Genomic DNA, 18,278 nt, shown 5'->3' on the forward strand with positions numbered 1-18,278 from the left:
TGTTCTTTTTGGTATCTGATAAGTTATTTCCTTCTTCCTTCCTTTTTTTTTTGAGATAGAGCCTCATTCTGTTGCCCAGGCTAGAATGCCATGGTGTCAGCCTAGCTCATAGCAACCTCAAACTCCTGGGTTCAAGTGATCCTCCTGCCTCAGCCTCCCAAGTAGCTGGGACTTATAGGCGCCCACTACAACACCTGGCTAATTTTTCTATTTTTAGTAGAAATGGGGTCTTGCTCTTGCTCAGACTGGTCTCAAACTCCTGATCTCAAAGAAACCCTCCTGCCTCAGCCTCCCAGAGGGCTTAGGATTACAGGTGTGAGCCACCACACCTGGCCTGATAGTTATTTCTTTCAAGTTCACCTTCAATAACACAGTCAGAAGACAGCAATGTGAACTTTATATGACAACAACCTAAGTCTCTTCCTGGTGAAAAATGGAATGAGGGAGTTGGGGTTGAAAAATGAAGTCTGGGCCAGGTGCGGTGGCTCATGCCTCTAATCCTAACACTCTGGGAGGCTGAGATGGGTAGATTGCCTGAGCTCACAGGTTCGAGACCAGCCTGAGCCAGAATGGGACCTCGTCTCTAAAAATAGCTATGCATTGTGGCAGGTGCCTGTAGTCCCAGACACTTGGGAGTCTGAGGCAAGAGAATCATTTAAGCCCAAGAGTTTGAGGTTACTGTGAGCTACGACTCCATGGCACTCTACCAAGAGCAACGAAGTCTGTCTCAAAAAAAAAAAAAAGGAAGTCTGTGCTGCTCCAAAGGAAGCTATTACATTTTTTTTTTTTTTTTGAAACAGAGTCTCACTCTGTCACCTGGGTAGTGTGCCCTGGTGTCATATCTCACAGCAACCTCAGACTCTTTGGCTTTGAGCAATCCCCTTGCTTCAGCCACCTGAGTAGCTGGTACTACTCGTGCGCGCCACTCCGCCTGGCTAGTTTTTTTTTTTTTTTTTTCGTAGAGATGGGGGTCTCACTCTTGCTTAGGCTGGCCTTGACCTCCTGAGCTCAAGCAATCTACCTGCCTTGGCCTCCCAAAGTGCTAGGATTACAGGCAGGAGCCACCAAATCTGGCCAACATTTTCTTCCAAATTAAATACCCAATCCTTTCAACCCCAAACAACAGCCAGTTGGGAAAAACACACTAGACATAGGTTAATGGCCCTGCTAGTTAGAAGAGGGAACTCCCCCAACATAATGTCCTGACACTATATAAAAGGAAAGAAAAGGTCTAAAGATAAATTCATAGCATGGTTCCCAAGAGTAAAATTGGATAGGAATGGGAAATCTTAGATCAGACTGTTTACAATTCATTAAAGCATTGTGGTAGCCACAACTGGTACACACTATTAGAAATTCTTTCCATTTTCCTGGTCTGTGAGGGGTAAGCATTAGTTAGGTAAATGCTGGGATACACAGGCCCAATAGGCAGTGGCCATAGCAACCTCAATTCCTTGGTTGCCTTAGAGGTATCCAGCTGACGTTCCCCTAAAAATACCCAACTAATATGAGATGTAATCATTGAGATACATGAAAAAGGGAGATGTGCATTTATCCACTAGTGGTGTAGGAATGAGCAGAGGGTTGATAAACATATGCTCCTTATTATAAAGTCAAATACTATTGGGCAGAAACTAGTACTGATGAAGATTTAATGTGATCTAGTCTCCCTTCTCTGCCTTCACTTTACCTTGGAGTGTTAGCCACCCATCCCAACCCCAAACAACATGAAGGTGATGTCTCAACCATTATTACTTTCTCTCTCCCCTAAAAAATAAATTAACAAAATACCCAAGACAGTAAGTAGCAAACACAAAGCAGTCTTCATCTTGTCCACACATCAAAAACATTTTCAGTTCATTTTACAGTTCAGCTTCTCTAAGGTCCACACCAAGTAGCAAAATGACAAGAGCACAGAAAAGCTGGTTGGAATTCACTCAAGCATTCCACTTGACAAGCTGGAGGCCCATGCAGGTCCCTGAGAAAAAGGGTTACTCTGGCTTATGCCCTGAAGGAATACTCCTTTGGACTCCCTCCTTAGAGTGGGCCTATGAAGACCACTGAAAGGAGAGGTCTTTGCTAACTGACAACTAGCAAAATCCTAACAAGAGCTAATTCCTTTTCAGAATAGCTCTTTTAATAGTGGGGGTTTTCTATTAACCAGTGTTTGTTTTTGAGTCTCACTCTGTCACCCTGGGTAGACTGCTGTGTGGTATCAGAGCTCACAGCAACCTCAAACTCTTAGGCTCAAGAGATCCTCCTGCCTCAGTCTCCCAAGTAGCTGGGACAACAGGCAGGCACCACCACGCCTGGCTATTAAAAATAATAATAATAATAAATTTAAAAATAATAATTTTTATATTTTCGTATAGATGGGGTCTTGCTCTTGCTTAGGCTGTTCTCAAACCCCTGAGCTCAAGCAATCCTCCCACCTCAGCCTCTCAAGAGTGCTAAGATTACAGGCGTGAGCCACTACACCTGGCCTCTCGGCCAGTTTCTCATTGCAATGAAAAGACCCTGGCCACACTTACAGTTGCATGTTATACATTGGTCAGAATGTTTCCTGGGAGGCATCCACAGCTAGTAAGTTCCACATCCTCTGATCAGTCAGGATATATTCTAGTAGGATTCTGGGTTGTTAGCTCAGCCATGCCTCAAGCAAATGGGCAGAGCTGAAAGGTCACAGAGAGCCTAAGGTGCTAAGAAGTAAGTTATCCCAACTGACCTTGGTAGGAGGGATGTGAAAGGTATTTCTGACCTTTCCAATCCTATAATAAATACTCTGGTGTCCAAATACAGCAGTAAATCTTTAAAAAAACTATTTTGGGGTTGCTCTTACTACTGACAGGCTTAACAGAAAACTCAAGCATTCTACTTGACAAGCTGGAGGCCCATGCAGGTCCCAGAGAAAAAGGGTTACTCTGGCTCCGGTTACCCATGAGCCTCACCCTCTCCTTAAACGTTATAGCTGCTTTTGACAACCCCTAATCCATCCCCAAATACCCAGAAGATAGAATCAGACAATGCTTTGTGTTGCTTCAGCCTCAGGGGATGGCTCTGAGTTCTCAACCCTGCCCCGAGGGTGCCGGTGGCAGCAGACACAGTGGAGGTAGTCCACTACATTATGGGTGAAGAGTGAGCGCAATGGATGCAAATACTGGAAGAAAAGGAGCATGAAGCCAATGGAAATCAGATAAGCAACAATGAGCTGCAAGGCAATTAAGGAATGACAATAATTCAGTAACACTTTCACTCCAAAGAACTTAAAAACCAACACCATAATCACATTCTCTACCAACCTCACACTATAGTGCAGGCCCATATGTCCCCAGTTTTGACCTTTGTCAACAAGATCTCTGTCTGCCAACCTCAACTGTAAGGCTGACCAGCAGGAGAAGTTGATGCCAGCATAGAGGACGGTGATGGAAATGAGTACCACCAGAGTGCCAACTCGGCTGAAGTTCTTCTCAATATTATTGGGCATCTGGGCACCACTTCTCCAGAACTTAACCCAAGGCTCAAAGAGAATGATCAGGAAGTTGAGCACTAAGAAGGGCACAGCCTTCATCTTCAAGGTGGCTGAGAAGAGCACTAGAATCACGAGGCGCGAAGTAATCTCCAATGTCCGCCAAATGGTGATGCAAAGGACTTCTAGTGGCCCAAGGCGAATCTTGTAGTCATCGTACTTAATCTGGATAGCCAACATATTGCAAAGGGTAGCCCCATAGGTGACAGATACCAGGGAAAAGACCATTAGCACGGCTGTAAGAAAAAAAAAGGAACAGAAAAAACAGGCAATCAGTCAATGTTGGTGGTGAAGCCTATACTCCCAATGAGAGGTTCAAATAGATGATAGGTGGGACTTGAGAATCCCAGTTAAGAGAAAATACACATATAATCACAGCTATGTAAACAAAAATGCCATGAATGGACATTTTTTCCAAAGACAACATAGAAATAGCCAACAGATATATAAAATGGTGCTCAACCTCAGTGGTCCCCAGAGAAATGTAAATCAAAATCACAATGAGATACCACATCACACCTGTTAGAATGACTACTCTATAAAAAAAGACAACTAACACGTATTGGTGAGGATGTGGAGAAAAAGGAACACTGTACATCATCTGTGGGAATGTAAATTGGTGTAGCCATTATGGAAAACACTATGGAGTTTCTCCAAAAAATTAAAAACTACCATATAATCCAACAATCTCACTTCTGGGTATGTTTCATTTCGCATCCAAAGGAAATGAAACCAGTATCTCAAAAGAAGTATCTGTACTCCCCTGTTCATTGTAGCACTAGTCACAATAGCCAAGACATAGAAACAACCTAAGTATCTGTTGAAAGATGAACAAAATGTGGTAAATGAGAGCTGTTGGGAAAGTATCCAGTAATGTAATATAAAAAGTAGACAAACATGGTTGGATACTTTCCTTAAAGCCCTCATATATACATACAATGGGAATGTTAGTCATAAAATAAAGTAAATCCTTCCATTTGTGACAACACAGATAAACCTGAAGGACACTGTGCTAAGTGAATGAGCTAGCCACAAAAAGACAAATATTATATTATCTCACCTATATGTGAAATCAACTAAAAGTCAAAATCAGAAACAGAGTAGAATGGTAGTTGTCAGGTGCTGGGGGTTAGGAGAAAATGAAGTATTTTGGTCACAGGGCACAATTTTTCAGTCACAAGATGAATAAGTTTGGGAAATCTAATGTACAGCATAGTGACTATAGATAATAATGTATTATACACTTGAAATTTGCTAAGAATGGATCATAAGTGTTTCACCATACACACACACACACACACACATACACACACACAAATGGTAATTATGTGAGGTGACAGATATGTTAATTAGCTTGGTTGTGGTAATCATCTCACAATGTATACAAATATCATTATATACATATATATTGTATGCCTTAAGTATAGTATACAATAAAATAGCATGCACTGAAAAAAAATAAACCCCAAAATATCTTTTTCTGTGTAATAGGGTTTTATAAGTTTCTTAAATCGTTTTCCACATTTCTATTTTATAAATTTCCCATGATGAACATACACCATAATACTTATAATAATCATATGAATACATACTACAAAAAACAAACCTCAAAAAAAGAGGAGGTTTTAGAACTGCCATTGAGAAGTCACTAACCTACCTGATTGGGCAGACCTACCTGATGAAGCAGGTTTCTGAACAAACATTCAATGAGGCAGAAAGAATTCTATCTGAAAAAAATCCCGTCTTAGGAGACTCTTGTAGAATGCCCTTGCTAATTAGAAATCTGTTCTTTGATATATATCTTCTTCAAGAAACTAACCTTGTTTGTGTGCGTTTCTATTTTGTTCACTGCTGTATTCTCAGGGCCTAATACAGGGGTCCTCAAACTGTGGCCCGCGGGCCACATGAGGTCGTGTGATTATATTTGTTCCCGTTTTGTTTTTTTTACTTCAAAATAAGATATGTGCAGTGTACATAGAAATTTGTTCATAGTTTTGTTTTGTTTTTAAACTATAGTCTGGCCCTCCAAAGGTCTGAGGGACAGTGAGTTGGCTTCCTGTTTAAAAAGTTTGAGGATGCCTGGCTTAATACATAATAGTATTCCCAGAACACAGTAGATGCTCAATAAATGTTTATGGAATTAATGAAGACTTCTGAGTTGAGAGAGGCAGCATAAAATACCTAGGGTTAGAAATTAGAAATCTGGGGCTCAACGGAGTAGGGCGCTGGCCCCATATACCGGAGGTGGTGCGTTCAAACCCAGCCCTGGCCAAAAACTGCAAAAAAAAAAAAAAAAAAAGTAGAAATCCGTTGGCCAGGCGCAGTGGCTCACACCTGTAATCCCAGCAATTGGGAGGCCAAGGCTGATGGATTGCCTGAGCTCACAAGTTCGAGACCAGCCTGAACCAGAATAAGACCTCGTCTCTAAAAATAGCCGGGCATTGTGGCGGACGCCTATAGTTCCAGCTACTTGGGAGGCTGAGGCAAGAGAATCGCTTAAGCCCAAGAGTTTCAGGTTGCAGTGAGCTGACGCCACGACACTCTACCAAGGGCAACAAAGTGGGACTCTGTCTCAAAAAAAAAAAAAATAGAAATTAGAAATCCTTGGTTTGGCTGTGTGACAGTTTGTGGAAATCACTGAATATCTATGTGCCTCAGTCTCCCAATTCACTGAGATACTCTAGAGTTGCTCATATGTGTCATCAGCAATGTCAATTCATCCACCTCCAGGCTTTAGGAATTTTTGAACTTCCAGCAAAGTGGCTCAAAAATTTCAAAACCCTGTTTCCTAGCCCACGCCATCCCTAGCACTATAGATTAGAGGCCAGAAGAACCAAGATTACTCCCTAACCTGCTCTACCTAAGCTTCAACTATAGATCACACAGGTGGTCCTTTCCTTGTCTTCCTTTATGTCAAAGGATACTGATTACTAAAAAAAATCTACTGCTCCCAAGGAAAGTGGGAAACCTAAGGAATATTCATCCAAAAGAAAAGATTAAGCTTTCTGTTCCTATAAAAACACTGGACCCAGAGAAACTAAATACATGGAGATGTCAACCAGTAGGCAAGAAAAGTGACAATTTCCCCATGAAAATCCAAAAGGAAGCACAGTCTGTGAGTTCTTTTTCAGCTGTAAGCAGAGTGCTAGAACCTCAAAGACTGGAATGGGAGACTCTCAAAGTGGCTACTCTAGACGTTTTCAACCACTCAAAGTCCTGTCCTCAAGAGCTGATGTTCCACGGAGCTGGGAATGTCAGCACATACATCTACCCAAGTGTGGTGACGCTTTCCCTTACATTAGAACTCATTTACTGATGGTGATATAATAGGAAGAAGAAAACCTGATGCTGCCTATAAATGTAAAAACACTTTCCATCTGCCTCCTTACAAATAGACTCATGCCATAACAGATCAAAATACTGCTCTAGTTAGAAACAAGCTTTGAAGGCAGACACCTTGGACTCCAACCCAATCTTTACCACCTACTACTTATGGGATCTTGGGGAATTTACTTAACCTGTCAGTACTTCTGTTTCTTCATTTGTAAAATGAAGATAATAATAATTATCTCATAGGGTTGTTTTGAAGATTAAGTGAAAAAATTACATGCAAAAGGCTTAGAGAAATGCCTCTAGAATCTAGTAAATGCTGTCTTCTAACTATCTTCTTCCTTCTTCTTCTCCCTCTCCCTCCTCCTTCATCATCATTATCCCATTTCCAAAATTGTAATAGATGCATTTACTTTATCTGGGCACTATCCTGTCACTTAAATTAGGTCATTTAAAAACTGATAGGACACCTAGAAATATATATTAATACATGTAAATATACATAATATAAATATATATGTAAATATATAATATAAATATATATTTAATATAATATTTATATAATTAAATTATGAATATAATTAATATTTACAAATATAAATAAATTCAAATATTTATACATATAAATATTATAAATATTTATAAATGATTATAAATATAATATAAATATAATAATATAGTAATATAAATCTATTATATTTATAAATATTTATTATATTTATATTTATAAATATTTGCATTTATTTATATTTGTAAATATTATATATATGTTGTTTTTTATTGTTGGGGATTCATTGAGGGTACAAGAAACTAGCTTACACTGATTGCATTTCTTAGGTAAAGTCCCTCTTAGAATTGTGTCTTAAACGGTCTGTGAAGCTAGTGAATGATGCCCCATGAATATATCAATGTACACAGCTATGATTTAACAAAAAAATAAAATAAAATAAAATAAAATAATTGTGTCTTGCCCCCAAAAGGTGTGGCACACACCAAGGCCCCACCCGCCTCCGTCCTTCTTTCTCTCTCTGTTCTCCCCTTCCTCCACCCCCACTGCATCCTTAATCATCATTAATTGTCCTCATATCAAAATTGAGTACATAGGATTCATGCTTCTCCATTCTTGTGATGCTTTACTAAGAATAATGTGTTCCACTTCTATCCAGGTTAATACAAAGGCTGTAAAAGTCTCCATTTTTTTTAATGGCTGAATAGTATTCTATGATGTACATATACTACAGCCTGTTAATCCATTCCTGAGTTGGTGGGCATTTAGACTGTTCCCACATTTGGGCAATTGTAAATTGAGCTGCAATAAACAGTCTAGTGCAAGTATATAAATACATTATATTTATATAATTTAAATATTAAATATGATATACTTATTTATATATTTATCATTGTTATTATATATATATAAAATATATATATATATATACCTACAAATAACCATTGCAAAAAGATGTACAGCTGGGCATTTGTTGTGGTGGGTGTCACAGTCCCAGCTACTTGGGAGGCTGAGGTAAGAGAATCACTTGAGCCCAAGAGTTTGGGGTTGCTGTGAGCTATGATGCTATAGCACTCTACTGAGGGTGACAAAGTGAGACTCTGTCTCAAAAAAATAAAAAAGGAAATAAAAAAAGATGTACTGGCATACTGTACTTTTAAAAAAGATACATTGCTGAGTATAATGTTTTATATAATACATTTTGGAATAAAATATGTACATATATATGTTGTATGTATGTTTATATTAACATAGCATAAAGAAACCCAGAAGAATATATACTGGATGGTTAATACAAATTATCTTTGGGGAGTAAGATTACATTTCCTATTTTACATCTATTCTGTATGATTTTGAATTTTTTCAATAACCCTGTCTGAATTTTATAACTTAAAAAAGATGACCAAAAATAGTAATTTGTGATCATGAAAAAAGTTTCAAACCATATAGAAAGATTTAAAGTAAAAGTAAGTCTACCGATTAATTCCCTTTCTCAGAGGTAGTTTCTTATACAGCTTTACAGAAATTTTCTGTGCATATACAATTACCTGTAGAGGTCAATCAGTTTGGGCATGCATTACTTTTATGCATACATATTTTAATTAGATGATTTGAAAACCTTCAAAATTATCAGATGGAAAAGCATCATCACTTACAAAGAATTTTCTCCTCAAATTATTGTCAATTCTATATATGTGAAAAGCTTCAAGATCGGGCAGCCGCTGTGGCTCAGTGAGTAGGGTGCCAGCCCCATATACCGAAGTTGGGAGGTTCAAACCCAATCCAGCCAAACTGCAACAACAACAAAAAGATAGCCGGGCATTGTGGCGAGTGCCTGTAGTCCCAGCTGCTCAGGAGGCTGAGGCAAGAGAATCGCCTAAGCCCAAGAGCTGGAGGCTACTGTAAGCTGTGAGGCCAGAGCACTCTACAGAGAGTGACAAAATGAGACTGTCTCTTTAAAAGAAAGAAAGAAAAAAAAAAGAAAGCTTCAAGATCAGTAGAACTTAGTGAAGAAAAAGAAATAAAGAGAGAAAAGAGGGCAGATTTACTGCTCACATTTGAAACATGGAATTTGCCAGGCAGATTGATCTAATAATAGGCAGCACCTAATAATAAGGAAATATGTACACCTATACCAGCTACTGCCAGCAGCACCTAATAATAAGGAAATATGTACACCTATACCAGCTACTACCCAAGCAGATGAAGCCAATCTTAGGCTATTATAATTCATTAATAGCACTTTATTTCAACTTTGAAAACAATGACTCACATTTCATCCTCTTCTAAAGGTCTTACTCATTTCAGGATCCCTCTTTTACAAGTGGGAAATCAAGGCAGTGACAGCTTTGTAACTTCTTCCAAAGATCACAGTGAAGGTCAGAACTTGTACCAGGTTTGACTCTCATTATTATTTGTTCCATACCTTCCCCCCATATCCTCTGCACTGGCAGAAATGTTAAATCAGTGGTTCCTCAACTGGGATACTTTTCAGACATACTGATTCCTAGCCTTGATTAGGTCTGGGGAGGGAATGTAATTTTAAAAAAAAATTTACCACATGATTCTTTTTACTTATTTTTTGTTCTGTTTTGTTTTCTTTTTCTTTTTAATTATTATGGGTAAATAATCATTGTATATCTTTATAGGGTACATGTGATGTTTTGATACAGGCATAGAACGTAAATTAATCAAATCACAGTAATTGGGGTATCCATCACCTAAGGCATTTAATATTTCTTTGTGTTAGGAACATTCCAACCCCACTCTTTTAGTTATTTTAAAGTATACTGTAACTTACTGTTGATTATAGCCACTTTGTTGTGCTATCAAATATTGTTCATTCTATCTATCTAATTATATTTTAGATACATCTCTACTTTATTACCCCATTCTTTGTTACCCTTCCCAACTTCTGGTGACCATGATTCTACTATCTCCAGGAGATCAATTGTTTTTAACATTTAGCTGCCACATATGAATAAGAACATGGGAGATTTCTCTTTTTGTGCTTGGTTTATTCCATTGAACTGTGTTCTACAGTTCCATCCACATTACGGCACATGACAAGATTTCATTCTTTGTTGTGGCTATATAATATCCCACCATGTATATGAACCACAATTTCCTTATCCATTCATCCACTGATGGACACTTAGGTTGATTCTACATCTTGGGTATTGTGAATAGTGTTGCAATAAACACATGAGTGCAGATATCTTTGGGATATACTGAATTCCCATCCTTTGGATATATACCCAGAAGTGGAATTGCTGGATCATATGGTAGTTCTGTTTTTAGTTTTTGATGAACTTCCATAATATTTTCCACAGTGGTTGCACTAATTTACATTCCCACCAACAGTGTACAAGGGTTCCCTTTCTCTACACCCTCACCAGTATTTATTTATTTATTTATTTATTTTTATTTATTTTTTTTTTGTAGAGACAGAGTCTCACTGTACCACCCTCGGGTAGAGTGCCGTGGCGTTACACGGCTCACAGCAACCTCTAACTCTTGGGCTTACGTGATTCTCCTGCCTCAGCCTCCCGAGCAGCTGGGACTACAGGCGCCTGCCACAACGCCCGGCTATTTTTTGGTTGCAGTTTGGCCGGGGCTGGGCTTGAACCCATCACCCTCGGTATATGGGGCCGGCGCCCTGCTCACTGAGCCACAGGCGCCGCCCAGCTCACCAGTATTTATTATTGCCTGTCTTTTTGATAAAAAACATTTTAACTGCAGAGAGATGATATCTCATTATAGTATCAATTTGCATTTCTCTGATGACTAATGTTCTGGAGCACTTTTTTATATACCTGTTGGCCTTTTTTATGTCTTCTTTTGAGAAATGATTATTCAGATCCTTTGCTCATTTTTAATAGAATTATTTGATTTTTTCGTATTGAGTTACTGGATCTCCTTACATATTTTAGTTATTGACCCCTTGTCAGAAAGATAGTTTGCAAATATTTTCACCTGTTCTGTTATCACAATTCTAATAATCAGTAATATTTGGGAATCTCTAATTAAAGATGGCCATCCCTAAAAAGATGAAACAAAAAATAAAACTAATAGCACATGGCTCAGTGCCTGTGGCTCAAGCGGCTAAGGCACCAGCCACATACACCTGAGCTGGCAGGTTCGAATTCAGCCCAGGCCTGCCAAACAACAATGATGGCTGCAACCAAAAAAAATAGCCGGGCATTGTGGCAGGCACCTGTAGTCCCAGCTACTTGGGAGGCGGAGGCAGGAGACTCGCTTGAGCCCAGAGTTGGAGGTTGCTGTGAGCTGTGATGCCACAGCACTCTACCCAGGGGGACAGCTTGAGGCTGTATCTCAAAAAAAAGAAAAAACTAACAGCATAATTTAAACACTCTGGGCAACATAAAATACTCTACTAACTGCTGATATTATTAGTTTCTTCTGGACCCAGAGAGGAGTTATCTGTGGCATTTTTAGTCTACACTGGTCGTCCCAGTTTAAGCAACCTGGCAGGCCTGAGATGTCTGACTCTCCAAGTTCTTTGACTATCTACCAGTGCTATCCAATAGAACTTTTGGCAACGATGGAAATATTTTATATCTATGCTGTCCAACACAGCAATTGCTAGCCACATGTGGCTATTGAGCACTTGAAATGTGGCTAGTATCACTGAGGACATAACTTTAAGATTTTATTTAATTTTAATTTTAATAGGTACACAAGGCTAGCGGCCAATATATTGGACAGCTGGGGTCTAGACTTCTAAGACCCTTGATTTAAGTAGGACCCTCCCATCTCCTGTCCCCACTCACCTCTACCTAGGGGGACCTCGGAAGAGATCAGGGTCACATAGAGCTGATAGGTCAGCTGGGGCACTGAGCCCAGGAAGGCTTGGATCTGTGACATACGTTTGTAGGCATTGCGGTGCATAGCCAGGGTCCGGATGGAGTGGCCCACCTCCCATTCAATCAGCACCTCCTCGCCATCTATTAGCATCTTCTTTCGGATGAGGCTGACATAGGGCTCCTCCTGCCCCTCTTTCTTCCACAGTGTGAGGTACTTAATCATGGCCTCCAAACATCTGCAGAAGTAAAGTATGATGGTAACTTAACTAAAGCTGTCCTGGGAAGGGAGGTGATAATGAGGGAATAAAATAACATGGGGAGGTTGTGTTACTTTTTGCCATTTTCTTTCTTCTGCTCATTTCTCATGAGTCAAAGGGTTGGTCATGTTTTGTACAAGTTATATGAGTCTAATCCTTTTTTGTTCAGTTACTGTCTGATCTAAGAATACCATTTTAGAAGTACTTCTTTGAGGACTTAAGGAATTGTTTTGTCTTTTTAAGAATAGGCCTGTGGTAGAAAAGTGCCTTGAACAGAAAAGCCAATTCTGTGTTGAGAGAGAATGATGAAGGTTCCAAAAGGCCCTATTTTCATAAGCCCTCAAGTTTCTGAGGTAAAGTGTTCCTTATTCAAAGCATCCAGATCCATAATAGAGGTTTTCAGGTTCTGCTTTTTAAAGAAAGCACCCACAACTATAATTGTCTCAGCCAAAAAGTCTTGGGAGAGAACAGGAAAAAACCTCTCATATACACAGGAAACCATTTAAGCAACAAAGGTACTTAAAAGACTTGACAACTCAGAATGAATGAACTAATATACCTAGGGAATCTCAAAAGATGTCTTTAAAGGTTAGTTTTTATGCTTCTTGATCTGTTTGGGGACAACAGCCTTTTAAATTGGAGTCTTTACAAAGAAGAAAATATCCTTATGACAGCCTATCATCCTTGAAATAGTTCCTTGAAATAGTGATAAGATCACATTTCCTGTTATCCCCTCCCATCTCCCCCATGTAAATCAGTAGTCTAAAGCAGTTCTGATGTGGTGACTAGAAGAGGAGTAACTAGAACATCTTGTTTTGGAACACCTGAGTTACCACTGCCTCCATTCTGGTGAAATGAATGGAAACTGTGTACTGTTTCTTACGTCAAGTAAGAACATTTGTGTTGGAAATTAAGACATCTTCCCTAATAGATTGAGGACAAGGGTTGTGTTTATCTTGTTCACAGCCCTCCCTTATCACATAATGGATATTTGATAAATATTTGCCAAGTAAATGAAAGAATGAGAAGGAAGAAAAGAATACAGGGTAAGAAATTACGGGAGGAGAAGATAATAACAACAGCAGTGTAATTTAACAGAAAAATAGACCAAAGCCAGGCTCAGAGATTTATATTATGCTGCCTAGGTTTTGGCTGTAGATAGGAAAGTTTGAAACATGTACTGGCTGCCATTCTCCACACATCACCCTGAGATTTGGTCCATGTGTACCACTTGTAAGTGTGTGGTCTAAAACTTCCACTTTCTAGGGACAAACTCTAAGATCTGGGAGAGAGAAATATGGGAAGAAAGAACAGAAAAGAAAAAGGATCACTTTCTTCCTATTCAGAAAAAATGCATAAGTGCATTTTCAACCAAAGATTTTGTTCTTTTTTTTTTTTGAGACACAGTCTCACTCTGTCACCCTGGGTAGAGTGCTGTGGCATCATAGCTCACAGCAACCTCAAACTCTTGGGGTCAAGCAATCTTCTTGCCTCAGCCTCCAGAGTAGCTGGGACTACAGGAATGTGTCATGATTGGCTAGTTGGGTTTTTTTTTTGAGACAGAGTCTCATTATGTTACCCTCAGTAGAGTGCTATGATGTCACAGCTCACAGCAACCTCAAACTTTTGGGCTTAAGCAATTCTCTTGCCTCCACCTCCCAGGAGCTGGGACTACAGGCACCCGCCACAACACCTGGCTATTTTTTGTTGCAGTTGCCATTGTTATTTAGCAGGCCCGGGCCGGGTTTGAACCCAGCAGCCTCAGTGTATGTGGCTGGCACCATAACCATTGTGCTACGAGTGTCAAGCCACGATTGGCTAGTTTTTTCTGTTTTTAGTAGACAGGGGTCTTGCTCTTGCTGAGGCTGGTATTGACTCCTGAGCTCAGAGGATCCACCCACTTTGGACTCCCAGAGTGCTAGGATTAGGCCTGGCTGTCTCAACTCAAGATTTTAGATTTTAACCCAAATCCATCGGTGCTATTGCTGAATAAAACATCAGGGGAGGTGGTGGCATGAAAAGCTCTGTTTATGCTTCTATTCATAAGATTATTTACTGGTTTAAGTAAAGAGGATTGCATTGCTTATATGCTTCAGTAAATAACAGTACATTTTCATTTCCAGAAGTATGCTTCAGTTTATGAAAGGGAGCCAAGCCCTGCAAACATATTCTTGTGCCTGATAGCGTTAATCAAGTTCCTAACTACCTAAAAAATAATTGGCCTCAAAAATAAATAAATAAAGAGTATAATTTATGAGTTTTTAATTATTTTTTCCCTGCTGTGAGCTTAGCTTCTGGAGGTTTTTAATGCTTCCCAATCATTTCTAGTGGAAGCTAAATTACAAAAATGAAAAATAGTACTCAATACTACGTATAGAGGGTCCAAATCAAAAAGGGCTGGGGAGGCCACAAAGTAAACAAAGGAAGTCAAAATTGGGAGTGGGCACTTGCTGAAATTTGCATGTTGAAAGTTCTCATAAGTAAGCTCAATTTGCATTTGAAAAAGGAAGAAGAATGGTTTCCTGGCTCTTCTAGTAACATCTATAAACTCTTGATTCCAAGTTCCAGATGAGGTCTTTCTTTTATAGTTTAACTTTAGAGACTTAGAACTATAAAGGACTTTCGTTTTTTGGAGTTTTTTTGATACCATCTCATGCTGTGGCCCAATCATAACTCACTGCAGCCTTGAACTCCTGGTCTCAAGCTATCTTTCCAAGTAGCTGGGACTACAGGTATGCATCTTCATGCATGGATACTATTATTATTGTTATTATTATTATTATTATTATTTGTAGAGATGGTGATTTCGTTACCTTGCCCAGTCTGGTCTCAAACTCCTGGGCTCCAGTGATCTCACCTGTCTCAGCCTCCCAAAGTGCTGGGATTATAGGTATGAGCCACAGAGACTGGCTGGAAAGAACCTTTAGCTCACCCAACCCAAAGATTGTATATAAGCCAAATGAGTCACATCTGACCAACAGATTTGGTTTGACCTACACTGTGGTGGTGGGTTTTTTAAAAAGTCAGTTGTCAAAATTTAAAATCATGACATTTCATATAAAATCCTGTCTTGGAAGCTTCTGAAAAGTTGGGGGATCTGGCAAAACTGGATCAGAATTCCAACATCGAAACCACTGGGCCAGAGCTGTAGAGTGGATACCTCCTTTAGGCAGGTCTTGCAGACTCCAGATTGCCATGGTACTCACTATTCCTCATCATTTCTCCAGTACTGAGACTTAGTTTTCATTTATCATCACATACTGCGCTATTGTTGTTCTTATAGTTGGCCCACTTCACACATTTATGATACCTACCCAACCCCTACAAGCTTTTGAGACTCATGATCTGCCCAACCTATTTATTTTACAGAAGAGAGAACTGAGGCCAAGGCATCTTCAGACATTTCATCAAGGCCACACAACTAGTCAATGACAGAGGGAAGACCAGATTTCAAGTATCCTAAATTCCAGGCCACTGTTTCTGTTGATAGCCTATATTTTCCCTGACAGAGCTTAATCAAGTCCTCCCCATTTAAAAATATATTGATAAAAACATTTTCCAGCTTTATTGAAGTATTGATTATTAAAAATTGCATATTTACAGATAAAATATTTCTTAATCAGTTTCACAGATTGTTTTTAGTTGTCTAATGATATCTTCCCATTGCACACTCTGACCCATATTCCTCCGCTGACTGCAGGTGTCTCTCTTGCAATCAAGACAAACTTGATCCATTCTTCCCTCTTGAACGTTTTGCACCACCTCCCTACCTTGAAAATTCCATAGCATCCAGATGAGACTGCTGACACAGATACCTATCTCCCTAGGATTAAGTACATCCTCTTCCCTTTAAGACAATCTGAATAGAAATGCTTTATACTATTACATTGTGCTACTGCATCCACTGAAAGAGATGAACTATTTTCCTTTGCCCCCTCCCAACTGTGTACCTTTTCCAAAAAATATACAAAGAGATAAAACAGGAGCCTGATGAACTGACAGAAAAGTGAACTACATTAGGTTGGGGTACCAGATTACCACAAACATTTTAAGATATTTTTCCAGATGTCAAATTACTCAGGAAAGGGCAGCACCTATGGCTCAGTGAGTAGGACGCTGGCCCCATATACCCAGGGTGGCAGGTTTGAACCCAGTCCCGGCCAAACTGCAACAAAAAAATAGCCAGGCATTGTGGTGGGCACCTGTAGTCCCAGCTACTCGAGAGGCTGAGGCAAGAGAATCGCCTAAGCCCAAGAGCTGGAAGTTGCTGTGAGCTGTGACATCACAGCACTCTACCAAGGGTGACAAAGTAAGACTCTGTCTCTAAAAACAATAATAAAAAAAAATTATTCAAGAAAATTTGGAAATAGCAGTAGCCCCAACCCAAGTAGCTCAGGGTACAGAAACTGAATGTGAGATATGATGGAAGGGAGATGTGAGACACGAATATTTATCCAATTTACAGAGCATCCAGAAGGCAGAATCAAAATTACACACTCCGCAGCTATGGCCTGTGTGTACAGGGTGATCATGTCTTTTGGTTCTATACTACTTTTCACAACACAAATCCAGACAGCAAACATTGTCTAATGACGTTCTATCAGTGGTATTCATAGTTTTGGAACACAGTTACACACCACATGTTCATTATGGTGGCATTTAAGATTTAAGATAAGTTTTGTGGATGGTAGACAGGGAAGCCAAGAGTGGGAGGGAATGGGAAAATCGATTAGTTTGCAGGCATAGTAACGATCTTGTAAATATTAGTTTCATCTTTCTCTGCACAACTCTGGGTGGGGGTTGGGATAGAGAAGAGAATACAAGTTGCTCACCTGATAACAGGTCCCAAGAGGATTAGATGCATAAATAACGATAGTGGTTTATCTTTAGCCAGATCTCTGTGGACAAAAATGAGGGTCAACTGGACCATGATGGATGAAAACATGAAGAAGGAAAAAGTGTATGTCATCCAGTATGTTTCACTATTCTTTCGGTAGATTCTAACCATGTACAAGGCAGATGCAGCCTCTCCACAGTACAAAAAGGTGGAGAAGAGGATGCCAAATGGAAAGGTAAAGCGGGGGTTGGTCCCACGGATGACATCTTCCTCCAGAGATGAAACCGCATCCACATGTGGCTCCTCGGGAATTTCATAAACTCTGTCCATTGTCGAAGTTCTTTCTGAGCGTTGCAGTCTGATGTTCAGAGTCCCCGCCCACCTATCCCCAAGAGAACCCTGTAGCCACCGCAGTCCACGTATTGGTGAGAAGTACTCTGTGAAGTTCAGCTACGGAATGGAGATCCCCTCGTTAGAGCAGGAGACCACTTCTCTTTCAGACTCAAATTCAACTTGGAGTCTGGAATGGAAGACCCAGAGTACAACTTGGAACTTGGCTCCTGATTTGCCCAGGATTCCAATCAGCACTTGTGCTGTGAAACTTGGACAAGACAAGAGCAAACATCCCAGAGCCCAGTCCGGAGTCCAATTCCAGCCGCGTAAAGAGCCATGAGAAAGCGCAGCGGCTTCCCTGGAGGCTCCTTTCGCAGATCCCAAGCCGAGGGTAGCCGCTCTATCTGGGAACCGACTCTCAGCAGCTCCTAGCAAGGAGCCGTGAGCAGTGTGCCATCTCAAGTCAGCAGAGAACCGAGCCAGGGGAAAAGAGGGGACGCAGCCTGAGAGTCCCTGTGGGGATTTAGTTCAGTGCCCAGCTAGCCTGGCTACTACTAGGTTGTGGCTATTAGCTCGCCCGCTCGCCGGCTCACCTGCTCTCTCAGGACCGCCTCAGAGTCCTAGGTCCTCAAGATAGCTGCTGGATTCCCCAAGCTCCGCC

At 40.2% G+C, this 18,278-nt stretch overlaps 1 protein-coding gene across 1 annotated transcript; it reads right to left on the reverse strand.

Annotated features, from left to right (window-relative positions):
* Positions 1-1,443: 1,443 nt before the first annotated feature.
* Positions 1,444-17,734, reverse strand: XKRX (XK related X-linked). The gene is made up of 3 exons (XM_053580950.1): positions 17,280-17,734; positions 12,158-12,426; positions 1,444-3,762 (listed from the first exon to the last, which is right to left on the reverse strand). Exons 1-3 carry the CDS (start codon positions 17,612-17,614, stop codon positions 3,017-3,019), a joined length of 1,350 nt encoding a protein of 449 aa, XP_053436925.1. The 5' UTR covers positions 17,615-17,734; the 3' UTR covers positions 1,444-3,016.
* Positions 17,735-18,278: the final 544 nt, after the last annotated feature.

The sequence above is a fragment of the Nycticebus coucang genome, chromosome X, assembly GCF_027406575.1.
Source record: "Nycticebus coucang isolate mNycCou1 chromosome X, mNycCou1.pri, whole genome shotgun sequence".
NCBI lineage: Eukaryota > Metazoa > Chordata > Mammalia > Primates > Lorisidae > Nycticebus > Nycticebus coucang.